Source organism: Ursus arctos, unplaced genomic scaffold (genome assembly GCF_023065955.2).
Source record: "Ursus arctos isolate Adak ecotype North America unplaced genomic scaffold, UrsArc2.0 scaffold_16, whole genome shotgun sequence".
NCBI lineage: Eukaryota > Metazoa > Chordata > Mammalia > Carnivora > Ursidae > Ursus > Ursus arctos.
Window position 1 is genome coordinate 5,800,068 of NW_026622830.1, and position 27,801 is coordinate 5,827,868.

Here is a 27,801-nt window from a genome sequence, read left to right on the forward strand (position 1 = left end):
GGCAGCATCCGCCCTCCGGTTTGCCCCAACCCTCACTATCCCCTCTTGTCTTACCCTCGCCTCCTTTGCTCGTCCAGGGGTGCCTGCGTGGCCCCTTCGGGCGTCGGAGTTTGTTTGCCCCCAGCCCACGTCCCCTGTAAGGTGCATAGAATCCCACGAGCAAGAAGGAGCAGTAAACCTGAACGGCTAGCCGGCTTCTTCCTTCATTCCTCCCCTTCTAGACCTTCTTTCTCATGGGTGTCCAACCAAGTGTTTGCCCGATTTTATCCTCCTAGTTTTCCTGCTCAGGAGGCAGAATCTTCTAGTATAATTTAGCCCTGCACCGTCCAATACAGTAACCACGTGGCACTTGAGCACTTGAAAGATGGCCAGTCTGAATCAAGGTGCTTTGTCCATCTAAAATACCCGCTAGGTTTTGAAGACTTAGTGCCAAAAAAAAAAAAAAAAAAAGCTGCTTTATGGTACATGTGTGTTGAAACGATAACATGTTTGAAATATTGGGTTAAATGAAATACAGTATTTAATTTTACCTATTTCTTTTCCGTCTTTTCAAACGTGGCCGCTAGGACATTTTAAATTACACGTGCGACTTGGCATTGTATTTTTCTTGGACAGGACAGGTCTAGCCCAGAGGTCAGCCGCTTTTTTCTGAAAAAGGCCAGACGGTAAATATTTTTAGCTTTGTGTGTCACAAGGCCTCTGTTGCAGCTCCTAAACTCGGCCGTTGTAGCGGAGAGGCAGCCCTCGATACTACGGAACCAGTGGGCGTGGCCAGGTGCTAATAAAACTTTATTAACAAAACAAAATCAGGCGGCAGGACAGGATTTGGCCTGCTGGCCCACTCTGTCTATCCCAGGTGTTCTCCTCTTGGAATATATCTGCCTCCCACATTTGACATTTGACAGTGTCTGGAGACGTTTTTGGTGGTCGTGGTTGGGGGTTGAGTGCCTCTGGCTTCTCGTGGGTGGAGCACAGAGAAACCGGTAACCACTCCGCAATGCCCAGGACAGCCGGGTGGCAGAGAACCACCTGGCCCCTGACTTCCCAGCTTTGTGCTGTGGACACCTCTGTGCTCTGGTTCCCTGGTCTGTGCAACAGAGGTTGCGCGTCCTGGGCACGTGCGGTCACCCCCCGGGGCGGGGGGGGGGGGGGAGTGTCGCGCAGGTACCGTCATTTTGCCCAAGCAGCTGGCGTTGCTTATAGAAATGAGGAGGCTGGGGAGCAGGGACCCAGTGCTTCTCACCACTGCCGCCGTTCGCTGTGTGTTCCAGGTCCACTTCATCAACCCCGAAACGGTGCCCAAGCCATGCTGTGCCCCCACTCAGCTCAACGCCATCTCTGTCCTCTACTTCGACGACAGCTCCAACGTCATCTTGAAGAAATACAGAAACATGGTCGTCCGAGCCTGTGGCTGTCACTAGCGCCTCCTGGAGGTCAGACCCTCCAGCGCCACACTGTTCCGGGATCCTTGGTCTCCCACCGCCCAGTGCCTCCCGCCGCCCAGCACAGTGACCGCCTTTCCCGAGACCTGTCCCCATCCCCAACCTTAAGGGCGTAGGAGGATTAAGGAATTTGAGAGGCAAATGCCTTTTGATCAGGTTTTCATCGGCCTCCTATGGACAAGATCCTACGTGCTGCTGCAGGCAAAACCTAAAGGAAAAAAAAAATATATATATATATATATATATATATAAAGAAAAATTGCCCAGCCACGACCATTGGCTGTGAAGTCTCAGCCGTGCACTGCCGCGTTCCCAGGGGTAATTAGGAGTGCCCTCCAGCCAGGCCACCCAGCAGCGGGAGGAAGGGGGCACGGCGAGGGGTGGGCACGTTTATGTCTGTGCGCAAGGAAAATTGACACGGAAGTTCCTGTAATAAATGTCACAATAAAACGAATGAATGAAAATGGTTAGGATGTTACAGATATATTTTCCTAAACAATTTATCCCCATTTCTTGGTTTACTCTGATTTCATAAACAGAACTGTGGCCAGCGGAGGCAGGGGAGGCCCCCTCTCCGTTCCATTCTGGTTTCATTCTGAGGCTTGCAGAGGCCCGCTGTTTACATAGACTTCCCCAAATCCAAGATTTGACCGGGAAGGGAGAGGGCAAATTTCTGCTCGAAGGAGGGGGCGTGTTGACCTTAAAGGAAAAATTTGTCCCATCCTTCCGCTGGGTGTGTGGTGGCAGAAATTAAAATAGGTGTGTGAAGCGCTGGCCGACACTCGGAATTGGTTTTCCGGCTCTCCTAGTAGTAGAAAATCAATGTGGAATGACAGGGTAGAAGGGACAGCATTCAGGAGAGAACCGGCAACTTGACCCTGAACTCTAGCTAACATGGCCCTATTTAAAGAAGTGCCAATGAAACCTCGCTCTAGATAGGGGCGGGGTGGGTGGGGGTACTACCCCTGTTGGTCACTGATTGGCAGCAGCATTCTGGATTCTGGGTTCCAACCAGGGCCACTATAGCCACATGTTCAAATTTGGAGACCCCTACTGAGGGCTCTGCAAACAATCGGCTCCTTGAGGTAAGGAGCAGATGGCATGGTGGAGATCTGCTAGATGCAGAGTGTGCTGGATAAGAATCTCAGATGGAAGGATCTAAAAGCTGCTTTGAGAGTGATGTCCTAATTGAGCATTGTGTTTCAAAGGTGCTGTCTCTGATGTGGCTCTTGGCATGAGTCTCACTTGCCTTGGCCAGCAGGTCCCTTAAATGCTATGCACCCAGCCTCTAGCTGCAACACAGGCTTTGCGGAGCTCTGGGCTGTCTGTGAACAAAGAGCAGGGTTATCCAGGTGAGGCCTGTGCCCCTAGAACCTGCTCCAGCAGGGAATCATTTCTCCACCTTGATTAAGTTGGTTCCTAGAAACACTGGGGCCCTGTTTTTATTTTCTTTTATTTTTCGTCTTCAGTAGCTTAGGCTGCAACCTCCAGTCAGCCTGGTCAATGGGGAAGAGTCACTGTTTTTGCGTACTTCGTTTTATCTGTTGGCAGGTCTGGGGATATCTGTGTGGTTCCCTCTTGGTGCAAGTTTTCTTACCACTTAAGCCCCACCTGGTTTCTGGCTAGCATCCTTTGTACATTGAAACATGTAAATAGTTGTTACAAAACAAAGAAATTATTTATGTCCATTGGAAGCTCATTTTACACCCTCCTTCAGTCCCTTGTTCGGGATGATGAGCTCGCTTCCCCCAGCCTGTTTGTTTTCTTATTTAAGACTATTTATTAACGGTCAGACCAATGTACCCTCAGCTGTTGCACAGAGCAGTCTTCAGCGAATTTTCTGTATAAATAGACAAAATAAAAGGGTTTTGACTTTTCAATAAAAGGAGACATTTGGTTCTGATTCTTGGGGCTGTGTATGTCTGTGTGTGCTGTTTTTTCTCTCAACTCTTGGACATTGGAGTTCTCTCGGTTTGCTAAGATCTCGCTGCCTTGGCCCCCACCGTTAACACACTGTTTATCATCCAGGTCCTGGGGAGAAAGGGGCGCTCGTCAATATTTGGCACAGCTGTGTGGGGCTCCAGGCAGGAGAGATGGAACCCAACAACAAATGGGAATTTGGTAGGCTCCACTACAAAGATCCTTGATTGAATTACAGTGCAGCTGTCAACAGCTGTTTCAAAGAGGCAGGGGGTAAATTAGCTGTGTTTACTGCTGACATAGTTTAAAGATTTAGTCATCCCAATAAAATAGAGGCACAAGAAAGAAAAAAAAAAAAAAGGTGGGTGGGGGGAGTGTATACCCAAAACTAAGGCAGCCCAGGCCCCAGAGCCAATATTGTCCAGGGCAAATTATTTCAGCGGTTTGGGGGCTGCTGTTGGCTCCCGGCTCAAGCTGTTGGAGGGACCCCTGGGGGCCCGGTGGAGGCCGCCAGGGGCCCACCGCCTCACTGCGCACAGAGCAGCACCGAGCCGTGCAGCGTGGAACAAGAGCTCAGGTTCCTTCTCGCTTTGAAATGCACACTGAGGTCACCTGATGGATGTTAGAACCCCAGCTGTTCCTTGGCCAGACTGTTCGCTCTTCCCCGTTGCCTCCAATGAAGCAGCCGCTCCTAACAAGCTCCAGCCTCTGTGATTTCCAAACCCTCCTGTCACTGTCCTGATGCGCAAGTTAGCTTTTGTTCTATTTCCAGGCCCAAGACCAGAGCCACAAACTGGAGGGCCAGATGCGGCCTGCAGACGTGTCTTCTCCCCTCCGCGTGGTGTTTAGACATCTTCAAAAAGTGAATTCATGGCCAACATGTTTTCGAGAACCAGAAGGTGGGGGGGGAGGTGGAAAAAAATCCCCAATTCTGGCTTCCCTTGAGAAATGGGCAGACCTGGCTGCCCTGGGCCGCATTCCTGCATGGAAACTCGGCTGGCGCCAAAGAGCAGTTGTTGCCATAGTCGCCACTACTCCCAATTGCCTCTCTCACGAAGGGGTGAACGTCAGTTGCTGGTTTAGTAGTTGCAGAGAGCTGCGATTTGTACCCACGTACAAGCAAGCAGGTAAAAGCAGGGCAGAGGGGGCCACACCTTCAGGAAGAAGCAGAGAGGACACACGTCTTCATCCCCGGCTCACCGCTCCCCCCGGTCTGGCACCTGCCCAGGCCCCTGTGGGCAGGTGTGTTTGTGGCTGCAGCACCACCTGTGGCCTCATCTTTTGCCTTCACGTTTCACTTCCTGCTTTCCACTGCTCTTGCTCGTTTTCCCCTTGGAGCAGTTTTTCATTGCCCGCTCTCCCAAGCCTGCTCTTCATGCTCCTTCCTCGGGTCGCATGGCTCCCCCGGCTTGGCCTGATGTCCCCGCTGGCCGTGCTGAGCAGGCGCAGAGAAGTGAAGGCGTTTACTCAAAGTCCCCAGCTAATAAGGCCTGGGTCTGGAATTTGAACCCCAGCGCCTGGGCTCCCCTGAGCTCACCGGAGCTGAAATCTGCTGGGGCTGCTGGTGAAAGCGGGGTTCCTGACGCCCAGCCCCAACCCTCCCAAGGTCCCCCAATCCCAGGTGTCAGTCCCTGAACCCATACCAACCTCCCGGCCCGCCACCACAGGCCTTGGGTCTCCCTCCTGCTTCCAAGCTGCCCGAGGCCCGTTGGGAGCCCACGGCTAGACACAAAGCCCCCTCCCTGGCTGGGGCCGGCGGCCTTCCCTGTGAGTCCTCCCCTGCCTGCCAGTGACAGAGGCTGTGTGGGCCTCCCTGGGACCTTGGGGATGGGGAGGTTAGCAGTGGTCACGGAGGCCATCTGCTCGGAGAATTCTCACACGTACATTTTGAGTCCATCTGTTCAGATCTTTTGGAGAAGGTGAGTATATTCGTTGCCTGGCTGTAACTGGTCACTGCAGAGGGGTGGCCTAAAACAGCAGAAATGGATTCTCACAGTTCCGAGGCCAGAAGTCACAAATCTGGGTGTCTGCAGAGCTAGGCCCCGTGCAGAGGCTTCGGGAAGACTCCTCGCACGCGTCTCCCGGCCTTCAGGGCTGCTGGCCTCCATGGGTTGTGGCTGTTCTCAATCCAGTCTCTGCTCTGTCTTCACGTGGCCTTTATCTGTGAGTCTTACCTGTGCCTGTCTCTTAGAAGGACACTTGTGATCGGCTTTAGGATTTGCGGGATAATCCAGGATGATCTCATTTCAACATCCTTTTTGCAAGACCTTTTTTCCAAATACAGTCACGGGTCCCAGGGACTAGGATGTGGATATATCTTCTCTGAGGCCACCATTCAATCCGTTACAGTGAAGCTCCCATCCTTCTCACAAGGCCTCATCCCCCTCTCCTGCCACAGAGTTTTGGGGCCTAACAGAGCTTTCTAGCCAGCCTCAGTAGGTCCTCACAATGTGCCTTGGGCCGTGGGCGCTGATGGCGTGAGAGCTGCAGCTTTCTGCGCTATCCCATGGCTGGAGAAGGGGTTTGGGAGCCCAACCCCAGCTCTCCCCCAATTCCCACCCTTTGCCTACACACTGTCGGAGCGACTGTCCTCCAGGGGGGCCGATGCGGCACAGGCATCCAGGCCGGGTCGACCCTGGGGGAGCCGGCAGACCATACGCAGGGATGACCGCCGTCGAGGGCAGCCAAACCACGGTGCCCTTTATAGGAGCGGGGATCCCTTGGAGGAAGCCCGACCTTCCTCGTTGGCCAGAAGCATTCCTTCACTCACCTGTTCATGCACTAACTCCTGGGTTGGCTGCATGCCAGCGCTGCCACGGGCCCTGGAGCTGGGGGACAACCGGGTGAGGCATCCGCCCCACGACGCTGGCATCTGGGGAGCACAGGAAACATACCTGGCACCCCAGCATGGCTGTGCGGACCCCTCCCTTCATGCAAAAGAATGCAAATTCGGTTTTATGACTGTGTTGGAACAAGGACAAATATCAATCAGGCTGAATCCCATTCATTTCTTACCTTCTTAACCATCTTAAAAGACGTTAAGCCATTTTGTGGGCCCCTGACGGTACCACGAGCCCTGGGCGCTGTATCCGTGGTGCCTGATGGCCAAGCTGGCACTGACGGTGAGCGATTTAGTGGCAGGTAATGATGTGTATTAGGAAGAAAACAGTGAGCAGGGGAAGGAAGTGAGGGGTTGGCAGCCGAGCTCCTCAGACGGAATGGTCAAGGAAGGGTTCCAAAGGGGCCCTTTCAGCTGAGACCCGGAAGGAAGGACAGAGCAGGCCCGTGAAAGGCAATGGAGTTACTGTAAGGAAGAGCATTTCTGCCTGAAGGATTAGCATGTACAATGGCTCCGAGGCCCCAGTTGAGCCTCTCCCTCCTCATCATCTGCAGGGCTGGAGGTGGGGGGAGCACTGATGCCACTCCCCCCTGGTGTCTGGGGTGAGAAGTGACACCTGCTCAATTCATTGCTGGGGCCGCTGAGAGGACACTCCCTCACCTGCTCTGGAGGAAGACCTCTGCTGCTTTCTTGCAAATACCTGTTTGGGATGGAAGAGCATTCTCATGCCAAGTCAGAGGCAGTGTGCGTTGGGCAGAGGGCCCCGCGATCAGTTACTTAGTTGGCCGTGGGACCTTAGCTGTGGGCAACCCTCTACCTTCTCTGTGACCTCGGTTTCCTCATCTGCAAGAGGGTATGGTGCCCACCTAGATTATTTCGGATTAGCCTCCATGGTAAACAACAAAGAAACCCACATAACAGTGGCTTAAACAAGATTAATATTTCTTTCTCATTTCAAAGAAGTCTGCAAGTCAGCTGTCCAAGGTCAGGATGGCAGCTCCACTGTACCATTTGGGATCTAGTCTTTTTCTGCCTTTCTGCTCTGTCATCCTAATTCATGGCTTCCATCCTCACAATACATCTCATGGTCCAACATGGCTGCTGGAGCACCAGCCATTATATCCATATTCTAGGCTGAATGCTCCCTTCAAGCAGCCATCCTAAAGAGTAGACACAAAATACCCACTCACCTTCAATTAACAAAAATACAGTCACATGGCCACACCTAGCTGTAGAGGAAACTGGAAACTACAGTCTTTTATTCTCGGTGGCAATGTCCATAGTCAAAAATCAGCAGTCAGGGTCCTATCTCTCTCAGAATTTTAGGGATGCTGGAGCATCCTAAATAGCAAGTAGCTATTTGTATTAGTTTTCTATTGCTACATAACCATTGCCAAAATTTGTTGGCTTAAATCATCACCCGTTTATTATCTTACCCCTTCTGTGGATCAGAAGTGTGGGCAAGGTGTAGCTAGGCTCTCTGCTCAGGAGCTCACAAGGCTACGGTCAATGTGTCAGTGGCTGCCTTTTTACCTGGAGCTTCAGTCTTCTTTCAGGTTCATTTAGGTTGTTGGCCAAAATCAATTCCTTGCTGTGGTAGGACCAAGGGCCCCATTTTCTTGCTGGCTATCAGCCATGGGTTACTCTCAGCTCCTAGAGGCCACTCTCAGCTCCTTTATAAGTGGACCTCTCATAACATGGCCCCTTCATTCTTCAAAGGCAGCAGGAGGATCTCTCTTCGCTTAAAAATTCACCTGATTAGGTCAGACCCACCCAGGATAATCTCCCTTTGATTAACTCAAAGTCAGTTGGTTAGGGGCCCTAATTGCACGTGCAAAATACCTTCATCCTTGGGAGTGATCATTATATGTTGGGCAGAAATCTGGGGGTCTATGTCAGCATTTTCCCTTGTGCCTCGCCTAAGCTCCACTACACGCCTAGGGTTACAGAGGATATTAGAGGCACCACAGACACAGGCGCGCCCTGCAAGTACCAGGCACACGGGAGAGCAATGACTAGAGCTGAACATAGGGTCCTCCCACTGGGAAGGGGAGGCACGCGCAATGAATGGCACAATTCGAGTTGTGCCCAGAATCATTACCTGCAGTCCCTAAATTCTTTGTAAAGTCACTCATCACCTCAGCTACTCTCATATGTGCCTAGGAAGGACGATGGACTGCCCTGTCTGGATCTTTGCAAAACACAGTATGAGCTCTGGAGTGTTCCCTCTGGGCCAGGGCCCCCGCCCAAGGCACATGACGTGCTTTACGCTTGAGCTCACGGAATGCTCGGGGACAAGCCTGAGAGCCACACGCTAACTGCCCTTCCCGCTTAGGGAGGAGGAAACCATGACGTGTTTGCTGGATGCTGGTGAACGCGCCCTGCACACCTCCAGGGGGCGCTGTTTATCGGAGGGGGAGGTCAAGGAAAGCAGCCCTTCCAGGACGGGGCCGGGCAGAGGCAGCCCTGCCCCAGCCCTGAGTCAGGGGGCCTCTGCTGGCAGGACAGACCCTCTCTCAGGGGACCCAGTCCTTACAGGGACTCGGCCGCACCCTCAGGCTGAAGCCTGTCCATCCCTTCCAAGGATACTTGCAGTGACCTCTTCCAGACACGTTTCCCTGAGCCTGCGGATCAATTCGCCCTGGCTCAGACGGCTTCAGAACTCTGGCCCTGGCCTCTCTTGGTCTTAGATTTGAGAAAATAAAAATAGAAGAGGAAAAACACAGAGCTCTCCAAAGCCTTTGGAGTTGCGACAGCTGTTTGGACGGAGGCGCAGTGCACCTGGCCTGGGGGGGCGGCGTCTGCTCCGGCAGCCCTCTCCCTGCCTCTGACTCGCGGCTATCAGGCCCAGGAGGCGGCCCAGGGGGCAGGGGCTCCAGCCCCCTGACTCCACAGCGCGCGAGGCCCGGAGCTGGCCATCCTTGAAGTGCTTTGCGTCCTGAGTTGTGGCCACAGATCTTGTCGCAGCACCGGTGATGGGCACTGCAAGACGGTGCAAACTCCCCTCCCCTCCCAGGGCCAGCCGCACGGGCCGTGCGTCCGAGGCAGCCACCCGGGGCTCTGTGCTCTGAATGGCCCCTCGTTGGGTTGGATGGGCTGTCGTCACCGTCCTGCAATTCTTCTTGCCTTTTTAAGCAGGGGCCCCCCAGTCCCCCGCCGGGCCGTCCTGTGCCTGGTGAGGAGAAAAGACTTTGGCGTCAGGCCCGGGTCCGGTCGGGTCCCCGCCACATCTGTTGTTCCGTAAGTGCATTTAGAGCCCTGACGCACGGCGGCCAGTGTTCTGGGCACCGACGATATACCATGAGCCACGGGGAATTGAGGGCCCCATGTGCTTAGCACATCACGGGCAGAGAGAGCAGGAGAGCAAATAAACAACCAAGGGAAGGGGCTGACAACGGTGAGCGTTGGGTAGGGATCAGTGTGGGGCCCAGAGGGGAACAGAAGGCACTCAAATCAAGACCACTGGAGGAGCACATGAGAAAGGGGCTGTAACAAGGGTGTGCAGGCACAGTGTACAGAAACCCCATGGGTACCGCCCCATGCCTGCAGGGCTGCGTGCAGACCCCCAGGGAGAGACACGAGGCCGGCAGACGTGTGATGGGCGGAGGGTGATTCTCAGCCTGGGCACCACTGCCAGTGGGGTGGGCCATTCTCTGTTGCGGGGCATCCTGGACACCGTAGGGTGCTTGGCCGCATCCCTGGGCCGTGTCCTCCAGATGCCAGTAGTATCCCCCAAGTTGTGACAGCCACTTTTGTCCCCAGACATTGCCAAATGTCCCCTGGGAACGCAATGCTCCCGGTCGAGAGGCACCGATGGAGAGAAACTGAAGTCAAGCCGAACAAGGCAGGAGCCTGGCAGCTCGGGGGAGAGGTTAAGGGGCAGGAGCTCCCTCTTGCCTTCTAGAGAATCCCCGTGCTGTCCAGCCCGCGGCATGGGTGGTGCAGGCCTGCCTCGTCGGGAGGGCCGTGAGCACCTGCGGGAGGCGGGGGGGGGGGGTGGCAGTAGACAGCTGCGCATTTATTTCAGGGGACAGTTGAAGGAAAACTCCTCTAGCCGGTGGGGCCATTGGATGAAGGGCCCTGTATGTCCCGTTAAAGGACGAATGTGAGCCTCTTGCAAGCTGGCTCGCCTCGAAGCACCACATAGGAACCACATAGTTCCCCGAAGCCCCGGCTTCCTCTTCTGTAAAATGGGCACAGTGTCCCTCTTAGGGACATTGGGAGCATTAAAGGAGAGGATGTAAGCCGGGCACTTACCTCAGGGCCTGGCTCACTGGCATAGCCAGAGTCACCCTGTTCAACAAGAGACCTGTGCTCAGAGCCCTCCCTGAGCCCCGCCCCGCTGCGAGTAACAACCAGAAGGGCCCACAGCACCTGCCCCGCCCTCGGTTTCCCGGGACCGCTGTCACAAGCGACCCCCAGCTCAGGGCCTTACAGCAGCACAAACCTGACCCCTGCCATTCTGGGGCTCAGGCCTCGGGAGAGGGCTGGTTCCTTCCAGAGCCTGGAGGGCGCCCACCTTCTCCAGCCCCTAGGGCCCCCCTGCCGTCACCCCTCGGCTTGCAGCCCCTGCCCCTGGCCTTGGAGCAGCCAAGGGGGGGACGTGTTCAAATCCCCTCACATCTTTCTCCGATCCGCCTCCTTCCCTCACAGGGACCCTCGGGGTGATGTTGGGCTCGCCCCCATCATCCAGGATGATCTCCCCATCTCCACATCCTTAACCACACCTGCAAAATCCCCAGTGCGAGGTGGGATATGATAAAAAAAATTAATAAATATTTGGTCTTTGTTCCCAGTTCCTGGCACAGAGCTTCTAAAACCCTTGGAATGTCCTGAGGGATGGAAAGAAGGGGATTTCGAGATGTCGTCTGGTTCCCATAACTAGCTCCCTCCAACCACACCTGAGTTTATGCCAATGAGGTGACTCTTGCCTGAACCAGAGGGACGGATCCTGGGATTAGAGGGTTGGAATGTCCAGCCCAATCCCCTGACCCCCGGGAGGCGAGATGGGCTGGAGATTGAGTTAATCACCATTGGCCAATGTTTACCCAATCCTCCCTATTTAATGGAACATCCATAAAAACCCCTGAAAAACGGGGTTTGGGGAGCTTCCTGACTGGTGATCATGGGGTGGGGATGGAGGATTGCTGGGAGGGTGGTGTGCTGGAGAGGGCCTGGAAGCTCTGCGTCCCTCTCTTCCCCCATACTTGGTCCTGGGCCTCTCTTCCATTGGGCTGCTCGTTCCTGACCCGTATCCTTTAGAACTCACTGATAGCCGTAAGTAACTCGTGAGTTCCATGAGCTGCTTTAGCTAACGATCAAAACTGAGGAGGGGTTGTGGAAACCCCCAATTTCTAGCCAGTTGGACTTACAGCCCGTGTCTGACGTGGGGGCGGTCTGCCAGTGAGCCCTTAACTCCGGGGTCTGCCCAAGCTCCAGGTAAGGAGTGTCAGAATTGCTGTGAATCATAGGACACCCAGGTGGTGTCCGAAGATTTGAAGTCTTGGTTCGTCTGGGGGACTCCCCCGCTTCACCACCACATTTGGTGTCAGAAGCGTTGTAGTGAAAACAGTCGACAAAGTAGCAGGTGTCATCTACGCCAAGTACCGTATTCACAGATTCCAGGGATTAGGATGTGGACAGCGTTGAGGGGACATTATCCAGCCTCCCACACCTCACCCCATCTCCTCTCCCAGTACATCCTCTGCTACAGCTGCACACCCTCCTTGCCCTTCCCAACAGCCTAGGCGTGCCCTGCCTCAGGGCCTTTGCACCGGCTCCAGCCCCAGCCAGCAATGCTGTGCCTCCAGACAGTTGCAGGCTGTTCCTTAAGCTTCATCAGTCCTTCCCCCCGCTCACCTGATGCAGGAGCCCTACTCATGGCAAGGACTTTTGTCTGTTTTGGTCTCTGTGTTGTCCCCAGTGCCCAGCCCAGGGCTTGGCACATAGTGGAGCTTCCTTGACTTGTTTGAGGAATATATGTCATTACTGTCATTCACAGGCTTGGAATCAGATGGGGTTTGCCCCAGGAGCTGCACGAACTTGGGGAGGCCTTAACCCTGCCCCCCCGTGTCCCTCCCTTTCAGATCAAGGCTAGGGCCAGGGGTCTCTCAGTCAGCCTCACCGGATGGGCACCTTGGGCCGCATTTTGGGATCATCAGGGAGAAGTTTTCTCAAGTGTGCCCTGGGTGAACCTTCTCACTGACTCCTGTCCCAGACCCGTGGCTGTCTTCTCTGCTTTTCCCACTCTGTGACAGAGTGGCTGGGGGAATTGGGAACGATGCATCTGACCTTGCCCTCCCAAACTGGCGGCATTAAGTAACCCCTCCGAGTAAAAGACGACATAATTCCCAAGAACAGTTGGTGCGTGTGTCAGGTGGGGGTGGGGAGAACGGCGGGGACCAAGGTGGAAGTGGGCGGTGGGGGGCGGGGTGGAAACTGGACCACAATTTGTTCAGAGGCCTGCACCTTTGTACTTGACCCTCAATAGTGCATTTCTAACTTAATTAAGTTATAGACATGCTGAATAAAAATGGTTTCAATTGTTTAAGCCAACAGAAAAATTACATATTTGAGCTCCGACCCTGTAACCGAAGCCAGATCCGGGATCTGTCTATTTTAGGAGGTTTCAGCAGAAGTCCTCTTACACAGTCCATCTAGCCCGGAGCTGGAGAGCGGAGGCTTTACCCCGAGCCCCGTGCCCCGCCTGGGCCTGTGGGCGGACGGGCTGCCCAGAGGTGCTAGGAAGGGGACGGAAATAATCACCCTGAGCGTATTTCTCCCCCAGCTGCCTTCCGGGGAGCGTGGCTTCTCCACACAAGCGCTGGTCTTTGTTCTGCTCTTGGGGAGCGTGTTGATGAAGGACAGGATGACAGACGCCTGTGCCCCATCCCATCCTGTCCTTCTGAGTGGTCCCTAAAATAATACCATTAGTGGGGCCGAGCGGAGGCGCCTTATCTTCGGAGTGGGCCTGCTGATAATGCTGAGCGGGTCTTCTCGGAAGTCCAGGGCTGAGATGGGGCCGCGGCTGTGGGCTTAATGTACCGCAAGGGTCTTTGCTTCCCAGCCAGCCTGGTGACATTCCAGGGGTATAAATAGCCCAGGGGGCTGGAGGCCTGATTGTGCAGGGATGACATTGGTGGCAGAGTCTAGCACACGGGGTCCGTGACACCCGTGGAGTCCCGCGTGCGCAGACACCTCTCACTGCTCCTCACCACGCGTCCTCAGCCAGAGTGCGGCCGCTGGGCGCCGGGGAGGCTCGGTGGACTCACCCCGGACGGCATCTCTTCCAGCCCTTGCCCAGCTGTGACCTCCCATCCCTGCCGACGGCCGCGGGCGCCTGCCTTGAGCGCCGGCCTGAAACCATTGGCTGCCTGCGGCTCAGCGTCGGAATGCTCCCGCGGTGAACACGGATTACTCCTCGTCTTAGACGTGAAAACAAACAGCAGCTCACAGGAAGAGGTGAAACATCGCACAGAAATCCAACCTTCTCCTCCCACTGGACGTAAAATGCTTACGCACATTTCCATTCCTCTGGTCTGTTGATAAATGTCTGACTAGTCCCGTCAACACACCCGACACCCGCCAGGACGTCGCTCTGACTCCGTGCCCAGCACCGTCCCAGACGACGAGCATGCAGCAGGGAGAAAGACACGCTGGCAGGCTGGGCGGTGACACAGGGAAGACACCATCACTGATGCCCCAAACCAGCAAGGGACAGCCCACCAACCACAGAAAGTGGCTCACAAGAGAAACAGCGGCTGGGGACAAAGGGACAATCATGGGGGTGGGGGACATGGAGGGACTCTGGCCGCATCAGGACAGGTTTTCAGAGACCGCTCCTCTAATAAGGTGACATTCCAGCTGAGACAGGTTGCCAAGGGGAGTTCCCATCAGCCCAGTCCCCCCCCCCCCGACAAGGGACACACAGTCAAGGTCATACACTGCATTTATTCTGGGTTTTCTACCGAAAGACGACATCCACGCAGAAGAGGGCACAAACCTGCAAGAGTGAATATTCACCAAGCGAACCCCGAGCGATGGTCTCTGCCCTGGGAATAAATCCAGAAAATAGCGTCATGGCCTCAAGAGGCCTCTTCCAAGAGGTCCCCGCCTCCCAGCGTAACCATTGCCCCCATTCTCACCCCCCGCCCAAATTGGTTTTGCCTGTCACAAAAAGTTCTGCAAACAAAATAGAATGAAACCCGTTCTCGTGCGTCCGGCCTCCCTTCCTGAACACTGTGTCGATAATGCTGCGTTTAGTTGTCGTCTGTTCTTTTCCCGGCTGTATCCTATGTCATTCTGTGAGCGGAGCGAACTCGTTCACCCAGCCTTCTGCGGGTGGGCACGTGGCGGCTGCAGCTTCTGCTGAGGGAGGAGCTGCTGCTAGGAACACTCTAGCATGTATGCCTTTTGGGGAACATACGCCCGTGCCTCGGTCAGATCCGTCCGAGGAAGGGAACGGCAGAGCTGGGACAAGGATTCGTGAACTGTGTGCTGGAGTCGATTCTGCCAACAGTTGTCTAGGGTGGCTGAACCCTAAGTCGTCCCCAGCAGCCCGGGACCGTCCCGGTGGCTCAGCGTCCTCGCCAGCGGCTGATCTGTCCGTCTCTCGTTCTGCACAGCCCTGTGAGTTACTCAGTTCGGATTTGAATTTTCTGTTTTGAATCTGTTTTTGTGAGGAGGATGCCTAACCGCACAGAACTCTTCTGAGGCAGGGCTAGGACCAGAGACAGGAGGGGGACATCTCTCCACCAGTTCCTAACCCGGGCACTGGGGCCGCTGACTGTCCCAGTCCACCCCGCAGGAGAGACGCTGTGACCGGCCCCCAAGAACGTGTGGAGGGCCACATCTACCGAGAAGACCCCTTCATCCCTACTCACACAGAGGTGCTTGGCAGGCTTGGAAATGGCCCCAGGGAAAAGGATTTGGACCCAGAGAGAGCAAGTCATTCGCTATAGTCACACAGCCAGGAGCAAACCCAGGTCGGTCGCACTTCAGATCCTGCTCTGACCTTCGGCCCCGTTCCGGCCTTGAACATCACCAACGCGGGAGCCCCCCATCCGAGAACTTGAACCAGAATCCAGGGAAATGGCTGCTTGCCCAAACCTGAATGTGGATGAATTAAAAACAAGTGACCTCACTGGTCTTCTACCAAGCGCAGCGTGAAGAGGGGTGCTGGCCGTGCTCCTGCCCACTGACCACTCTGGGTGAGCAAACCTGATCCTTCAGGGGAAAGAATGCACTTCGCTGCGGCAGCCCCCGCCCACGGGAAGCCTGGCAGGTCCACCCCGAGCGCCGCTCTCGCCAGGACAGCTGTGGAAAGGAGAGTGATGTGTTTATTTATTTAGGATTTATAGATGGACTGCTTCCCAAAAAAAGGTTGTGTGGGAGGCTTAACAGAAAGCTAAAACATATGAAAAATAGGAAGATTAAAAATAAAATCGGAGTCGCGGTTGGTGAAAAGGCGCAGTGAAGTTCATGGCCCAGGCACCTGGGATGGGACGACCACACAAATATTTGAGGGGCCGCCCCGTGGGAGGGGAGCGTGACGCTAATCCTGGGGAAGGCAGACCAGAGACATAGAAGCACCGGGCCCTTGCTCGGGTGACCAGCCGTCCTGGTTTTGCCTGGGACGGACCGGTTTCCTCAGAGGGTGGGAATTTTGGTGCTATGACTGAGAAAGTCCCCGGAGAACTGACTGAAGTCCCCCGCCCCAGCCCGTGGTGACATCACGTGAGCTGCCGAATCCAGCTGTTCTTGAAAGCAGGCCACCACGCCCCCGTTTCGCAGATGGGTACACCAAGGAATTCCTCGTATTACGTGTTCTTCCCGTAGAAAACTGTGCTTTTGTTGCTTTTTACATTTAATATCTATTTATACAGAGGTAAATAAAAAGTTAAACTGGATACAAGTTTATAATGAAGAGCAGCTGTGTCTAGCTCCCACTCTGGCACTGGCTCCTGCTCTCAGTGGGGATATAGAAGGGTATCCACCACTCTGAACTTTATCGCACTGGGCCTGATGAACACTTGCAATGTGGACATTAGTCCTTCTAGAAGAAACCACTTTTTTTTTTTTACTCTTTTGACTCTTTCTTCTCATATACCTTTTTATTTCTAAAAAATATGCTCATACTGTTCTTTCTTGATTTCCTATTTTAAACATTATTCACTGAGCTCTCGTACAGAACATGAGGACTGAACGCCTTACACTATCTCCATATATAGACTTCTCTCCCATATCCTGTTGATCAATTGATCCCAATTTTTGGTGAAATGAATGCTTAGTGTTTTTGTAATTATGGCCACGGAAACACTGTTTACCTCCATGGCATGTAGTATATTATGGCATCATTTCCTTTCCTGCACAACCTTTTGTTTTTCCTGAAGTTTATGATTGCCTCTAGAATATAATCTGCTCAGTTTTCTTTGTGCCTTTAACTACGTCTTTCTTCAACTCTTCAAAAGAATTCTAAATTCTTTTTCAACACAAACACATCTAGTAATCTATTGGGTGACCTTCTTTTTGTTTTGGTTTTTCAGTTATTCCTGGTTCCTTCTCACTGGCTTCCAGGCCTGTTTCATGGCTGGAACTTCTCCTCACACCACCCAGGGATGAACTTTCGCCTCCCCCCTGTGGTGGGCCCCCAATTCCTGGATCCCATGCCTTCATCTTTCACAGTTTATGCTGTTTGTATGGCTGGAACAAGTCTTCCAGGAGCTGCTGGGATGAGATACACGGGAGGCAACTTTTTGAAACTTCTAATATCTAAAAACATCATTCTATCTCACACTTCGATAATTGAGCTCAATATAAAATGTCTCATTTGAGAATAATTTTCCTCCAGACTTTTGAAGACCTAGTAAGGCTTGGCTCATGCCCTTCAGAGTTGCAACATTTCCAGGACTGCTGTCAAGAAGTTTGGGACTATTCTGATTCCTGTTTATTTGTATATGAACTTTCCCCCTCTTTGTCTGGGAAAACTTAGAGTGTCATTTTATCTCCAGTTTTCCAAGAATTGTTAATGTGACGGTAATTTCTCCCTCCATCCTAGCTCCTCTTTCTAGAACTCTTGCTAGTTGTGAGCCAGGTCCCACCATGGAGCCTCTGATTTCTACTTCTCCATCTCCAGGGTTTTAATGCCAAGTTTTGGGATTTTTTTTTTTTTAATTTTATCTCTCAATTATTGTATTGACTCTCTCATTACAGTTTTACAAGAGGACATTCTTGCTTCTCTAAAGGTTCCTTTAAAAAAATCACATTTCTTTCTTGTATAAATTCAATCTTTTATCTCTGTGAGGATATCAACCGTGCTTTTTGGTTTTCTTCTCAAGAGCGTTTCTTCTCTCTGCATTGTCTTTGTTTCCTCTGTGTTTGGTTGTTTCCTGCGTGTGTGTTTTGGTTTCCGGGTCTGATGTGGAGGCAGTCCTTGTGGCGGGTGAAGGGCGAGGCCTCCCCGTTCCCCACACTGACTTGCACTTAAGTGCCCTGCTTTCACCACAGGGTCGCTCCATCTTCTCCCTGCTGGCATCCCTGTTTGTGGAGAGTCCCGCGTTTCTTCTCTCTGCGGGGTAGACCTCCCACCTCCTTCCAGAGAGGGGCTAGATCCAGGAGCCTAATTTTCTGGGCCTCTTGTCATTGCCTGCCTTCCGCCCACCCCATGCATCTCAGGGACAGCTTTCCTGCTGGGCTGAGTGGGTTGTCTTCGTTCATTTGGTTTCCATCCCAAGACCTTTGCGGGCGTCCTTCCTCTGCTGTTGCCCCCCCATCCTTATTGTTCTTTAGGGTTATACCTTTATTTAAAAACGTGTTACCTTTACAGCCGGGGCTCTGGATGGAACAAAGGAAAACACACGTATTCGATTCCCTGAGTTCAGTAGGAATGGGGTGACCAACTCACCCTGATTTGCCCAGGACTTTCTTGGTTTTGAAACTCAAAAGCCTACATCCCAGGAGATCCCTTCATCCTGAGACACTGTCCTTCTCCAGCTGTCGCCTCTGAGTGTCTGCACGCATCTGAGTTCAGTGCTCCCCGAACAGCCAGGAGTGAGGCCTCGCAGCCCCAGAGAAGGGTGCAGACCGAATCACTCATATCACAGACACTCATGAGTGTCTGGAAAAGTCCCTGTATTTCTGGAAACCCCAAAGATAACCGGCATGCATGACTATCATTACTGAAATTGCCGGCTACAGCCGAGACGTGCAAGTCCACCGGCCTCCCGGCGGCACAGCCCCCGCCCGCTCTACCTCTGTAATTAGAAGAAAGCATTTTAAATTGTTCCAGTCCAAACAAGACCTGGAAGGACAGAGAACAGTCTGGTCGTGAGGGCTGGAGGTTAATGGCCGCCAAGGAAGAGTCTGGAAAGACTTACTCACGGCCAAGGGCAGGCCTGGAGGTGACGTTCTCACTGCGTCTGCTGCAGTAGGGTTGGGAGATGGAAGGGGAGCAGCAGAGGTCCCTCAGCAGCCCCAGTCCGCCCCACAGGAACAGGCATCTGGGAGGGCCCTTTTGCTTGGTTGAGGCTTCTCCACATTCAGACTAAGCATGCGTTCGGAAGAACTAGCACTTAAAATAAAAAGGCAGATGCTGCCATGCTGAGTGGAGCTTAGCAGTCACTCCCACCTTAGAGGAAATTAATTTGCACGAAGAGGAAAGGAAGCGCAGTACAAGCCAGTTGCTGGAGGGCCAGTACGGGGCGGGGGCAGCAGACCAGGAGCTGGGGGAGGGAAGGCCAAGGTGTGTGCCTGGATGGCGGAGCCCCTGCAGCTCCGTGCCAGCTCCACCTGCTTGCTGCCTGTGTTGTTGGGCCTCCTGGAGCCTCGGTTTCCTTATCTGCAAAATGGGTATAATTATAGCATCTACTTCATAGGGCTGTTGCGAAGAGTCAAAAGAAAAACACCACCAGGTGCTCGGCCTATTATGATACTGTGGTGTCATCGGGGCGCAATGACGGCTGTTACCTTCGGTGTGATTATAATGATCAGACTGATTTTGCCGTTCTTCGAGGGACCCACCTGACTCTGCCGGCGGAAATTACCCCCACCCTGCTGTGGGGTGCCACCACCTGAGAGAGAGGGCACGAGGAAGAGCAGAGCTGAGGCCAGCCTCAGCTAAGTGAGACCATGACTAATTGGAGCTCAACTAAGCAGCCTGCCCATTTAACCAGATCCTGCTCCCCCGGCACTGACGTGTCTGTACCCCACAACCGGCCCAGAACTTGCAAGGACCTGCCGGGCGGGTCTGGGAGAGGGTGGAGCCCGGCCAATCTCCTGGAAGCATCTCCACCTGCCTCCGTCCCTGGGGGTGATGCTCCACGCTCTGTAAGAGCCCAGGCACTGAAGGGAGGTCCACTCAAGCTGTGTGGGTCGCCGAGGAGGAGAGCCAGACCGACCAGGGCGTCGCAGCAACGGTCCCACATCAAGGGGTCAAGGAGAAAGGTGAGGTTCATTCTCTCCGTCTCCTCTGGCTCAGAGAGTTCTGCTCACCTGAGCTCTTCCCAGCCAGGGTCCTTCTCTGGATGCATCGTGGCACAGTTCCCACATCCCTTCATTTGTCTGATAAACATGCAGCATGCGGGGCACCCCCACCCCGACCCCAGCCCCTGTCCTGGAGGAACTCAAGCTCACAGCCCCAGGGGGAGACTGACATAATCTGTCAGGCCCACAGTTCTCGTGGAAATGAAGGAAAGGATCGATGAGGGAGTGGGAGAAAGAATGAACAACGAACTAAAAGATTTAGTATGGTTGGGGTAAGCGCAGGTGTGGTGGGAGTCCACAGGACGGAGGGACCGGAACCCACACAACCGCCACGACTTCCCAAGCTAAGCTAGTCCCCCTCCCCCCGTGCCTCCTGCCTCCTAGGCCCCCTGGTCCTGTCAGTCCTCCACTGCCAGGAGCAACCTGGGCTGTGTAATTTAGAGCATGGAATAGAGGAGAACATTGAGCAAGCAAAATATCAAACTCTTTTTAGTGGTGATTCTGGGGCGTTTAGGTAAATGAAGGAGCCTTCAAACATGCACCAATCTGAATGCCCGTCACAAATATCTGGTAAAATATCTTGAGGCATTGATTAATGTTCCTTCTGCCTTTGCTTTCTGCCTGGAATGTGGGCGTGATGTCTGGAGGCTCAGCTGCCGTTTTGCAGCTATGAGGTGATAAACGTGAGGATGAAGGGAGAAACTGGGAGAGACAGGGAGGGAATCAGAGGGTCAGAGAGCGACACACACACACACACAAACACTGCAGGGAGAGAGAAGGTGAAAGAAGGGAAAGAGAGAGAAAGAGGGAGAGGAGGAGGGGAGACAACCCCACATGAGTCGCCACAACTTCATTTGAATGCTGACTGCTCTGGGGAGCCCTGCATCTGGGCACCACTGTCCTGAGCCCTCTGTCATCTGCAGCTTGAAACAAGGCAAGGGAGCTCTTCACCTCCTTGGCAAGGTCAGAAAGTGCTAAGGAGGGTCTGGAGGGCCCACGTCACATGTCCCACCGGGTACTCTTTGTGACCTCTGTGTCTGCTTCGGAATGCAGAACCGAGTAAGCAGCAGGAGGGAGGGCTTCCTCCTGGTTGGTATATTTATTCAAGGCCTCTCCCCGGAGGACTTGGCGTGGATGTGTTTTCCTAAGGAGGAAGCATAAACATGGAGAACACAGCAGGGAAGTGGCGCAGGTCTGGCACACTCGCAGCCAGGACCGCGAGCATGCGTGTGTGCGTGTGCATGCATGGGCGTGGGTGTGGGTGTGCACATGTGTGCAGGCTGGGCACTGTGCTGTGATCATCATAAAAGCCATTGTCCAGCACTCTGGAATTTGCAAAAATATACCAAAATATCCCGTACAGACCACTCAGCCACCGGAGATACACAGGTCGGTGTTTCTAGTGTATTCGCAGCTGTGCACCCATCCCAGCGGCTCTTAGAGTGTTTTCCTCACCCCCAAGAGAAAGCTCAGACTCGTCAGCAGCCACTCCCCCGTTCTGTCCCCCTTGGCCCCTGGCAACCACTAATCTGCCTCAGTGGGTCTATGGGGTCCCCTCTTCTGGACATTTCTCCTAAGTGCCATCACAGGAAGCGGTCTGCTTCTGGTCTCTTCCACCACACGTCACGCTTTCAGGGCTCATCCATGCCGCAGTCAGGTACCTCCACTCCCCTCACTTTTATGGCTGAATAATGTTCCATCGTAGGATAGACCGCAGTTCACCCACTCATCAGTCGGTGGGTAACCGGGTTGTTTCCACTTCGGGCTGCTGTGAATCACGCCACAGTAAATACCCACGTGCAAGTTTTTATGTGGACATGTTTTCGTTTCTCTTGGCTATACCCTGAGTGCAATCGCTGGTTTGCATTTCCCTGATGACGAGGGATGTGGAGGTCTTTTCAGGGGCTTTTGGCCATTTCTATGTCTTCATTGGAGAGATGTCTTTTCAGATCTTTTGCCGCTGTTTTAATTGGGTTATTTGTCTGCTATTAGCAAAGCACTTCTGTAGACCCACATTCTGCCCCACCTCACTGCTGCGGGGCGGGGTTCACTCTGTTGTCACCCCCCCCCACCTTACAGACAAGGAAACCAAGGCCCGACGAGGTCTCGCAGGGATGGCGACCTCATTTGCAGGGTCCAATGCAAAAATCCTGTGGATTTCAAGACGGTGACAAGCAGAGCCTTAAACCAGACAGGGACCTTGTGACTTCGTAGCTCTCTCGCCCAGAAAGCTGCCCCACGTCTACCTGACTATAATCTTCACGGCTAGCATTTATCGAGCGGTGGCGATGTACCAGGGTCTATACCAGACACACGACCTGTAGCACATACCGTCTCGAAACGAACCCAGACGGCAGCTGCCGTTATGGTGCGCATTTCAGAGACGAGCAGGGACAGCTCAGAGACCCTGCGTCGCTTGTCCCGGGTCTTGGCGTGCAAGTACCAGTGCAGGATTTGAACTCAGGTCTGCCTCACAGCATGGAGAGTTGGTGACGTTGGCTGTGGTGCATGTCGTGCACTTAGCTCTCCCCAGAGCCCACCCTGAGACGGTGATGGCAGGGACCTGGTGAAGCGAGCAGTGGTGCGTGGGAGCCACAGGAGTGGGAAAGGCAGGCGGGGAGGGGAGGTCACCAACACAGGGACGGCGTATGGCAGTGGGTAGCTGAGCCCCTATCTTGCTGGGGACTCCAGGGGACAGCGTGGGGCTTGCACTTCAGAGCCACATGGAAACTGGAGTGTTTACCCACCAGCTCAGTCCGTGGTAGCTGAGGGCTCTCGCCTGGGGGCGCTGACTCCCAGAGCCCTGCCTATCTGCCATGTGTTGTGCGAAACCCCTCAGATCCTCTCCACGACCTCATAAGGTAGTTAAGGTATTCTGCCCATTTTCTAGATGGAAACCCGAGGCCCAGAGAGGCTAAATAACTGCTGTAAGGGTATAATCCTAGCGATCAGTCAAGCTGGCATTCCCACCCACACCCTCTGGGTCCACAGCCCTGGCTCCAAAACTCTGCTGGGCCGGGCCCCACCCGTTCACTGGCCTTGCTGGCAAACCAGCCCACGTTCTCAGCTCCGAGACGCAGGGAGCCCCGATTCTCAGTGTCATCCTGGCTCGGGGCTGGCCCGGGCCTCCCACTCTGGCCCCGGCTCTGCGCCTACACATGGTGGTGGCCACGAGGGCTCGGGATTTTATCACCATGCTGTACGCTTCCCTGGTCTCCTCCCACTCCAGCCTGGGAGCCTTCCACTTTGATGTGGCTTCTGCTTCCCGTCCTGCATCTGGCCTGCACGTGGAGGGGTGGGCATCTGGGCCGTCCCCACTCCGTGTCCCCTCTGCCACTTCTCCAGAGCAGTACATGGGCCCAGCATCTTCCAGGTTCTGGATTCCTGCTTGGGGATCTGCCTGCGGAGGGGCTGGGGAGCCAGGGCTCGGAGGCAGCTCCTGGGAAGACGCAGGAAGCCCTGGCACAGAGCCAGCTCTCCGGGGAAAAGAACAGGGCCAGCGTTCAGCAGGGCTGCCGCAAAAAGCTGCGAGTTGGCAAAAAGCATTGCTTTGAGCCCCCCGACTGCCCCTCCCATGACCCCAGACCCCCCTTCCCCGCCAGTTCATTGTCCGAAGAAGCAGCATCAGCCCAGTGGGGACAGCCAGCACCATCCTCCAACTGCGTGTTGTTAAATCTTCTGAAAAGCACCTTGCAGCGCGGGGGATCATGCAGGGCTTCAGTGCGCACCCGCAGATCACAGCCGCCAGCCACAGGCCGGGGCAGAGGGCGCACAGAGCTCCCGGCAGTGGGCTGCATGACCAGCAGTCGTGAGCGCGTCCGTGTGGGTCCATTTTGGAGGCCGAGCATGAGGGTTTGAATCCTGGCTTCTATTTCCGGGGCTGTGTGACCATTGCTGCGTGACTGAACCCTTCTGAGTCTTCAAATTTGCATCTGAATATGTCCAGAGGAGTGCCTTCCTCCAGGGCTGCTTGGAAATTAAGCTAAACAATACACTCCAGGTCCTGGCCTCAGCACCCAGCATATAGTCTGCACTCGAAAAACATAGTGTTACATATAAATTTAAAATAAACAAGCCCATCCGTGCTGATTTGTGACCTACTTTTTAAGCTGAACTCATGGAGTTTTCCATGCTGGTCGATGGAGTTTCCCAGCACGATTTGAAGCTGCGGTGGCCGAGAGCACAGGCTCTAGAGCCAAGCTGCCTGGATTGCAAATTCCAGCCTTGGCAGTTGGGAGCTGGGTGACCTCAGGCAAGTCACTTAACCTCTCTGTGCCTCAGCTTCCACGTATGAAGTAGGAATAAAAACAGAACCTAGATCAAAGGGTCGTTGCGAGAATTAAGTTAATTAACACGTAGAAAGGGCTTGGCCGGCTTTTTGGCACACAATAAGCTCTTTGGACAAGTTGGTTATTTCTTTATCATTTCTCCATGGAATAGATATGCCTTAATTTCTCTCGTTTGACTTCTCATTAAGCAACTTGCCCAGAGCTGGCATTTGAAACCGAGCCCTGCCTGTGTGACGCCGAAGGCCCTCCAGCCAATCAAGGTGGAAACCTAGAAGCTTTTAACGCTGAGACAGAATGGCAAGGAGGCATTTCATAAACACCTGAATTGCGAGAAAACACTTCCTCATAATAAAAAGAGACTCAGATCTGGCACTGGAGTTCAAGCCCAGCTCTATCTTTAACCAAATGAGCTCAGTTAAATCACTCCTTGTCTCTGAGCCTCAGTTTCCCTGCCTACAAAACCGGAGTAACGAAAGTATCTGCTCTTGGGACTGTCGTGAATCGAACACGCTAATGAGCATCAGGGCAGAGCGTATGCACCGCGGACGGCTCTCTGCCTTCGGGTCAGAAAGAGCTGGACTGACTCCCAGATCAGCCCCACCTTGCTACTCAGCAAGGCCTTTCACCTGTCTGCGGTTCTGTCTTCTCGTCTAAAAAAAGGGAGGGAAAAAGAGCCGTTTTCCTGAGAATGAAATGTGGGTCGGATGGTATGGCCCTCACGGGGGCACTGGTGCTACTGGCGGGAGGGTCGCCGCCAGGGCTGTGGGCAAGGCCTCAGTGGCTGCGGAGGGCACAGAGCTTCCCCGGTGGCTCGGCTCAGGCCCCGAGGGTCCCCATCACTCATGTCTGTGGGAATGGTATAGCCCTTGGCCACCAAGGAGCAGTCCCTCCTGCATAAAGGTCAAAACGATGAAACCTGGGGGCGCCTGGGTGGCCCAGCTGGTGAAGTGTCTGCCTTCTGCTCAGGCCATGATCCCAGGGTCCCGAGATCGAGCCCTGCTCGGCAGGGGAGCCTGCTTCTCCCTCTTCCTCCGCCTGCCACTCTCCATGCTTATGCTCCCTCCCTCCCTCTCTCTCTCTGTCAAATAAATAAATAAAACCTTTAAAAAAAATAAAATAAAACGATCAAACCCGAGTGTCTCTCTGTCGGCACGTGGCATCACACAATATTTACTGATGATGGGAAAAAGCTCAAAAGTGAGAGCTGCTTAAAGCATGCGGACCATCAAGCGTGTGTTTTTTAACATACTTGCTTTGAAAAATCATTCGGGGTGCTGCAATGCTCACACACGACTTTCACAATGAAATAAAATTCCACTGAAAAATACAAAATTTAAAATAAATACATAAGGATTTGTGCCATGCGATTCATCTGTAGTTTCTCCCGAGCCTCATTTATGACGGGCAGAGGAGGCCAGAGGGCACAGCCCTGTGGCTTGTGTTCAAATCCCAGCCCCAACGCTTACTACTGAGACATGGGGCAAGTGCACACCGTGACTCCAATTTCTCCCCGCTCTTTAGAGCGGGCTGGCCACTGGGTCTAACACAGTCACCGACGACCAGCAATTCTGGACAATGTACCCAAGAGAATTCAAGCAAGCGTTCAAACAAAAACGTACGTGAAGGTTCATAGCAGCGTTATCCACAATAACCCAACAGGGAAAACAACCAAAACACCCCTCAACAGATGAATGGATAAGCAAACTGTGTTCTATGCAGTGGAATAGTATTCAGCCACAAAAATGCGGAAGGATTGACACCTGCTGCAACACGGATAAACCTCGAAAACACGACGCTAAGTGAAAGAAGTCAGACACAAGAGGCCACAAATTCGATGATTCCATTGATAGGAAATGTCTAGAACTGGCAAGTCCCTAAAGACAATAAGTGGATTCACTGTTGCCCGGGGCTGGGGGAGGAGAAATGGGGAGCAACTGTTTCATGGGTCTGAGGCTTCTTTTTTGGGAGTGACGAGAATGTTCTGGAATGAGACAGTGCTGACCCACAAAATCACGAAGGCATGAAAACCACCAAATCGCACACTTCATAACGGCGGAAGCGCTGAATGTTGTTATAGGAATTTCACCTCAATAAAACCCCAAAACAAACGATATGCACCCCCAAAGAGCTGGGTCTGACATGAAGACACACCCATGAGGTGTTTGCAGAATGCCCGGCCTGTAATAAGGAGAATTAATAATAAGAATTCAGCTCCCCGGAAGGAAGCGCTTGACTGGCATGGTTCTAGAACTTTTCTTCATACCATCAGACCTGAGACTCTCGCTCCGAGGAGCCCACAGTGTGTCCTGGGCTCAACAGAAGCCCTCTCCGCGAACCCCTCCGATCTAGTTTACGTGGCACTTGAGGACTAAAAGGAAATTGAGGCCAAACAGGGAAATTGCTGAGGAAGTAACCACAATAAAGGGAATAACTGGCACAGCGGTGTGTCCTCTTTCTTCACGAAGACCAACTCGGGAAAAATAAAAGCTTCGTGTGGCATTTTTTCCCCACTTAATCATGAAAATCATTAAACTGCGTCCCATAGAAAATATATAATCTCACCATTTAGGCCACCTGCTGTTGTGGGTAACAGTGGAGTGAGGAGCACTGATGGCTGGGGTCGAACCCCGCCTCTGAGGCAGAGGCTGCAGGGCCTCCTTCCGACCGTCCTCTGCACGTACCCGAGGAGGGGGGTGTGACGCCTGCTTGCAAAGTCATCGGGTCAGGATGTGGCACGACATGAAGGGCCTATACACGTTTCCTGCTATCAAAGATATTATTATATGATTGCCACTCGTATAATATTTTTCTCTGTTTTTTAGCCCCGCAAAAAAGTTAATTTCTGGGCAAACTTCAGGAATGCAACGGAGAGGCAGATTTCTAATCCTTCCGGCTGAGATTTGATTTCGTGGAGAGAGATGGGTCATCATTTTTATAGCCCAGGGTTTCTTAACCTTGGCACGTCTGACATTTGCGCTGAGTCCTCGCTGTCCTGTGCGTGGCAGGATTTTATGCAGCCCCCTCGGCCTCTACCCACAGCTTGCTCACCTCACCCCACCCTCCTCCGTGACAACCACAAATGTCTTTGGACATTGCCAAATGTTCCCTGGGAGTCACATCAACCCTGATTGAGAAACACTGCCCTAGAAGGAAAAACGGGAACAAAGTGACAGCACACTTTATTGGGTTTTTTTTTTCCCTCTGCTTTTAGGAGTGTTGAGAAACACTATATTGGGGGGAGTTTGTAAAAATCACATTTTAGGGTGATAGATGACTTCTCAGTTCGGTGGAGGTGACAAGACTTTTGAACCAAGAGTTTAAAAAAATCCAGCGTTCGGCCCCTGGCTGTTCATCACCATAGGTGTGCTGTATTTCTCATCGCCCTCCCTCTGCCTCGTCCTTTGTCACCTGGAGACCACAGCACACGTCAAAGGGATTCTCCAGAGCTGTGGCCATCAACTGGACGAGTGAGCCGCAAACCTCCCTCGCTCCCGTCCACGATTTTTACCTGTACCTGTAAAATAACCATATTATCGTCCGACACTTTATGCAATAACTCTGCCCCCTCCTCTTTCCTCTCCTTGAAATACCCATTTTAGTCTCAAGGTCAGCGATCACCTCTAAGTCATGTGTTTGCTAGGCTTGCTAGGTTCTTTCTAATACAGTTCAAAGTAGATACATAAAAGAAAAAGAGTGGTTTCTGTGTGTTACTTAGAACCATCGCACACACAGCCAAAGATGTCTGGAACAGCCTCTGCGAAACATCGAAATAAACTCCTGCAGGTGACAATCCTTGTCAATATAAAAACATTATTATGAACGCAAGACAGGA

The 27,801-nt window shown here is 53.2% G+C and overlaps 1 protein-coding gene across 1 annotated transcript in view; it reads left to right on the forward strand.

The window, feature by feature from the left end:
• Positions 1-3,345, forward strand: part of BMP7 (bone morphogenetic protein 7) — an 85,013-nt gene extending 81,668 nt beyond the window's left edge. Inside the window, exon 7 of the mRNA XM_026503788.4 lies at positions 1,272-3,345. Coding sequence (XP_026359573.1) covers positions 1,272-1,421 — 150 coding nt within the window. The 3' untranslated portion in view covers positions 1,422-3,345. The remainder of the gene's footprint in view (positions 1-1,271) is intronic.
• Positions 3,346-27,801: the final 24,456 nt, after the last annotated feature.